Genomic DNA, 5,828 nt, shown 5'->3' on the forward strand with positions numbered 1-5,828 from the left:
GTTGTGCAGTTCTCACGTTCAACTTGCAGGTTTGCGAATTCCGTCCTGTTTGCAGCATGTTGCATGTTGATGGATGTAACGAAATTAATCTGGCAGTGTCCGGTAGATGGTAGAGTCGCCCAGCTGAAATTACCCCGGCACCTCCATCAACTGGGCCTCGTGAATACGTTTTTTTTTCTCACTGGCGCCCCTCCAGGCATTCTTCAGTTGTAGTAATGAACTGTCTTATGTACAAGTGATGAGTGGCTGGTCTTCCCAGGGTGAACCCGTTGCTTTTTTTTTTTTTTGGGGGGGGGGGGGGTGTATCACTTGGGTCTAGTTCGGAAGCATAAAATGTATACTTCACTGCTCTTGGTTATAGCTCAGTTGATGACCATGTCCTAGCTACGTGTATTGAATATTAAACTGTGAAGACCTCTGTAGCCGAGAAAGCTGCCAAATGTGACAGAGGTTCTCACGCCACACTAGGTAGGAAGTGTCGATTCTGCATTGTTTTTTGAAAACTTGACATGAATGCGAAATTCTAGAGGCCCCCGTGTACTGTGCGGTCAGTGCACATTAAAGAACCCTAGGAGGTCGAAATTTCTGAAGCCGTTCACTGCGGTATCCCTCATAGCCTGAGTTCCTTTGGGACGTTGAACCCCCATAAACAAAAAAGCCTGGGGCTGCAGTTTCATATAGCAATGTTTGTTACTGCTGCTGAACAGTGGCGAAAATGATTCATTGTTATAAAAAGGACAGACTACTCAATTGAGCAGCCAGTCTCTGATGAGTGTTGGGGGAATTCTGGCTGATGGCCAGATAGGCACTGTCAATTAAATAATTTAGAATAGAAGCTGCTGCAAAAGGCTTGGTGCAGGAAACATTATCTTGCATTTTATCTTTACAATCAATGTATGGAAAATTGTGCGAACATACTCCTAAAAGAGATTTCTTCCCAGAATCCAAAGAAGAAATGGACCAACATATTTCTGGTCAACGACATCGTGGCGCAGTCGCGCGCCCCGCAAAACGCCCAAGAGACCTGGCACGTGATAAAGTATGTATGCGCAATTGAAACCCGAACCTTGTAATGAAATGTGATGTTTAATAGGTTTTCAGTAACGTTGTGCCACATGCAAGCATTTCTGCAGTTTGCGTCCAAAGAAATTTAATTTTCTGTATAATGTTAAAGACAATATGGGTGAATATGTGTTTTGACACTGTGTTAACTACTGCAGGTTCGAAACATCAAAAAGTTGCGGATGCTCGCGCAGCAGGCCGCAACGGACGACCTTAGCACGGAGACAGCAGCAGAGAAAGAGGTGCAGAAGCTGAGAAAAGAAAATGAGGAGCTGCGCCAGCTGAACATCAAGCTGCAGCACCAGCTCTTGCGCTTCCTCTCAGCTGATGGTACACTCCTTATAAGGAGTTTTTTTTCCTGTATTTCCTGCTGGTCAAGCTTATTGATTAAATGTTTTCAGGTCACATAACCTGGAAAAATTTTTGGGTGGTTTAAGAAGGAAGTGTGTGTGTGTTGGGGTGGGAGGGGGGGAATAGCTTACGGCGCATATTGAAATCTGCGGACTGAAGAGCAACTTGCTCTCACTTTGAAGGATTTAACCTAGCCATGACTGCCGACAAATCTTTTTGTGTTACTCTTTTACTCTCTTCCCTTGCTTTAAAACACCATACCAATAATTGTTGTACCTGCTTCGGTGGCTGAGTGGTCAGGGCACTTGGCTGCTTAGCCAGGACACCTGTGTTCAATCCTGGCCGTGGTGGCGGCGTTTCGAAGGGGGCAGAACACAAAAAGGGTCCGTGTACTCTGCAACGTCTGCCCATTAAAAACCCCTTGTGGTCAAAGTTATTCCGAAGCCCTCCACTGTGGTGTCCCTCATAGCCTGTGTGTCGCTTCGGGACATGGATTAATTGTAAATTGTGGCTAAGCCATAAATCACAATTTTTTATTTGTTCACAAAGTCAACACGCTAGTAGTTCACTCAGTCATGTTGGCTTGTTGAATAAGACCAAGCTTTCCATTAATGTCAGATTTAAAATTCATTACTTCAGGTGTTAGAAAAAAAAATAATAAATACCTGACAAAGCCATATCTAAACATGCAGTTTCTTGTGGGACACGAACTGATAGATTTTTTGGCACAGCAGTGAGCCATGCCGCAAAAAATCCCAATCTATGGGAAGGAATAACGGGGGATAAGGTTGTAGTGGAGCTTATTTTGGAGGCACTTTTCGCACAGATGCATGGCTGATTATGTTGGAATCAGTGTAACATCTACCACAAAACTGCGTCTAAACTTGAGTCGGGCATGAATCTGCAGTCGAATTGTCAACCAGCACATGCATGAGCGTGTATAAGGGCTGTTTGTGGAGTGCGAGGCGTTTACCATGGGAACAGGCACACAATATTATAAATATACGGGACATGTGCCTCGCGGCCCGCTCCTAACAAAGACTCAAGACTCGTCCTCTGTGGCTTCAACATTTCTCTTTGAAGCACTGAGGCGACCAACTTGCAATGCATTCTTGCAAAGAGCAGTAAAAACAGGAGAGGACGCTGCAGCCAGGCAAGGGTTGTACTGCTCCACTCCGCACCGCTGAGGAGCGTTCTTTCAGTGTTGTAGTTTAGAGGCCTTGCACTGGATAAAGCGTGAGTGCTCCACATTGTACTCTTGAGGGTAGCTTAAGTATTGTCTGTTTTCTGCCTCAATATATAAAAAAATTAAGCTGTGCTCAAATTTCGCATTACAAAAAACCATGATCGTTGGTGAAGTTATTTTCATTGGCCTACATCTGTGCCACCCTTTGCAGCACTGCCTGCTGCGTCTGCACCTTCCGCGGCCGTGGCGGCTGCATCTGCTAGTGCTGCTTTTGCCTCTGCTCCACCTGCCCATGCTGCATTTGCCTCTGCTGCATCTGCACCTGCGGCGTCTGCTTCTGTTCCACCTGCGACATTGGCACCTGCGGCATCGGCACCTGCGGCACTGGCACCTGCGGCATCAGCAGCTTCGTCGCTGATGGCTGCTACATTGGCAGCTGCTACCTGGGCGCCTGCAAAAGATGCCCCTTTGGCTGAGGTGTTCCCAGCTCCCTCCTCTCCACCTGCAGCCACCTCTGAGCCCCCACCGAGCCCCATTCCTGAAGCCCTGGTTCATGTGGAGTTCACAGAGGGTGGTTTGGGCAGCCAGGAGGAAGGCCCCACCAGGGAAGGCACACAAGTGTGCACAGTAGCAGAGGATGGGAGGGTATGGTTAAAGATACAGCTTAATAATACTTAATATTAGTAGTAACGTTACCACTTAGTTGTTTCACATAATAGCGAAGGCGAGACATTGAAACTCTTGTGTCTTGTGCCACAGGCACTGGCAAGGTGGCAGAAGCAGAGTACATTCACAAGCAACAAACTTGCCGGGCAATTACTATTCAGGCAGCTTCATTCCTTCAGTGACAGCCATAACATTAAAGGTCCCCTGACCATGTTCAGAGATTACAAACAAACAAGTACTCTGGATAAATTGGGTCGCTAGTGGCAACATCTGTACATCGTTTTTTGGTGTTTTCTAGCTGATAAAAGCTCACATTTTGAATGAGAGTGGTCTCTGAGAATATAACGGGATGCATGCCAACTCAAATTTATATTGTGTGTTCCTCTAAATGATAGTGTAGGAATGCAACAAAAAACACACCTGTACTTCCATCTTTTCATGGCTTGCAGTGTATGTGTGCGTGCTTTGATAATACTGCACTTTTCAGTTGCTGGAACCAAAACAGAAGGCGGCGAAATTTCTTGATTGTGATAGCTATATCTCCAATATTAATTGGTCAATACAGAAAATTTTTGTGGGAGGGCATTCTTTGAAACAGGCCGGAAACCATTGAAGTCAAACAAAAATCCAACCAGATGGTGGTCAGGTGCACTCGGGTGCGACGAGAGCAGTGTGGAATGAAGCACAACTCTTGGTTTGGAATATTCGAGCTTAACAATAGACTTGCATGGGACCTTGGTATTGATTTAGGCAAGATGTGTGGTATATAGCTGGTTGTCTGCGAGTGTGAAAGCTTCGACAGCTAGTAAGAGGACACATTCTGAAAATATTTGGGGCTGTGAATTCCTTATGTTTGTTATTGGAAATCCGTGGGGGAGGCATTTGTGTTGCAGTGGACGTAACATGGCCAATTTTGATTACTGTAATTTCTTGGAAGTGCCTACCTTTTTCTTGTTTTGTTGTTTTATTACTTGGCCAGGGGCCGCAATATTGTCATGAGCTGAGGGCAGATAGGAAAGTGACGTAACTTTTTTTTGTGCTGCATTAACTGCTATATTCCAACCTACACTGAACACAGATTGCCTTGAAGCAGCTGTTTTTATGGGCTGTATGGCTGTGTGTGTTTTTTCACATTATGAAGTGGTGTTGAAAGTAGTTTGTTTTGATTTCATGCAGGTTCACCTGGCCAATGGGGTCTATTTGGCCAAAGGGGTGTACGACCAATTGTTGACAGTGCCCAAGGACTCACACTTCGTGAAGCGAGCCGCGACTGCCATTTGGTCGACGGAAGGGCTCGCCAAGCGGAGTGTGACGGGCACACTGTCCAACCGCTTCGTCGCCCAAGGCGGAGAGAAGCCGCCTCAACAGCCCCTCACCCCCCACAAAGTTGATGCACTGAAAGGTGAATGCGGTCATCTTGCTCTCTGTTCTGTGATTTAACTGCAGTTTAACTCTCAGATTTATTAGTTCTGTGATTTAACTGCAGTTTAACTCTCAAATTTATTAGTTCTGTGATTTAACTGCAGTTTAACTCTCAAATTTATTAGTAAGCAGACTAAAGTTTTCACTCAATGTGCTCTGTGTCCGCAAAAATTGATTGCTGTTAGTGTTACACATTCTGTGTGATTGATATTGTGCTTCCACCTTCAGTCATGAAATTAAATATTTAAGTGTTTTTAAAAGAAAATAATGCCTGAAAGGTTTATTGTTCACAGTGGGAAAGCAATTGAGGAATTTTGATAGCAGATAATTTGACAGCTAGTGGAAGAAAGGACCATATGTTGTGGCATCATCACAACATCCCGACTGGATTGTGAGAAAACTGCCCATCATGGCAGGTAGCAGTGAAATTAATGATTGGTTGTGAGAGGTGGCTCTTAAATAAAGAAAACTGTGAGCCGCAGAGCTTAAATGCCCCCTCAAATTTTTTTGTTTGTTTACAGCTGCATTCTAATGTACCGCAGCTAAATTAACTAGAGCGGAGATCCAAATGTGCGGCATTCTAACACTCATGGTGCATTTTATTTTCTACGCAGTGTTTTTCACGCACTACGCATCACGAAAAGGCTACGGAGAGGAGGACGTCGCCAAAGCCTCGAAAAACATTCGAATGTGGTTGTCCCAAAAAGCCTGTGAGCTGCGGCGACAGAGGCCCCCGAAATAAACATCTTGCGTAAGCATAGAAAATTGCATGTTTCTTTATCCAAGAAGTGGCATAGGATTTTTTCCTATGCAACTTTCTCCATATAATGCACCATTACGTCTCACCATACATACCGAATGCAGCAGGGCACATGCCAGGCTCGTGATACGAGCCTGTATGCCTGCATGCATGGAAACGTCGTCTGGTGTCACGGCCTGGTGGATTTTTATGCCCATAAACATCAGCCCGGAAACACCAGCCCGGAGACACCAAACCGTATTTTCTGGTGTTAACACACCAGGCACAACCTCGTGGGTTTCTCGGCCCCAGAAACACCAGCCCGGAAACACCAGCCCAGAAACACTAGCCCGGGAACACCAGCCCGGGAACACCAGCCCGGAAACACCAGCCCGGAAACAC

General features: G+C 45.6%; 1 protein-coding gene across 1 annotated transcript; it reads left to right on the top strand.

Moving 5' to 3' along the window:
- Positions 1-813: 813 nt before the first annotated feature.
- Positions 814-3,277, top strand: LOC149337883 (uncharacterized). The gene is made up of 3 exons (XM_089554536.1): positions 814-1,039; positions 1,221-1,392; positions 2,811-3,277. The coding sequence occupies exons 1-3, from the start codon at positions 893-895 to the stop codon at positions 3,275-3,277; spliced, it is 786 nt and encodes a 261-aa protein (XP_089410662.1). The 5' UTR covers positions 814-892.
- Positions 3,278-5,828: the final 2,551 nt, after the last annotated feature.

Source organism: Amblyomma mixtum, chromosome 7, assembly GCF_055824585.1.
Source record: "Amblyomma mixtum isolate Tamu chromosome 7, ASM5582458v1, whole genome shotgun sequence".
NCBI lineage: Eukaryota > Metazoa > Arthropoda > Arachnida > Ixodida > Ixodidae > Amblyomma > Amblyomma mixtum.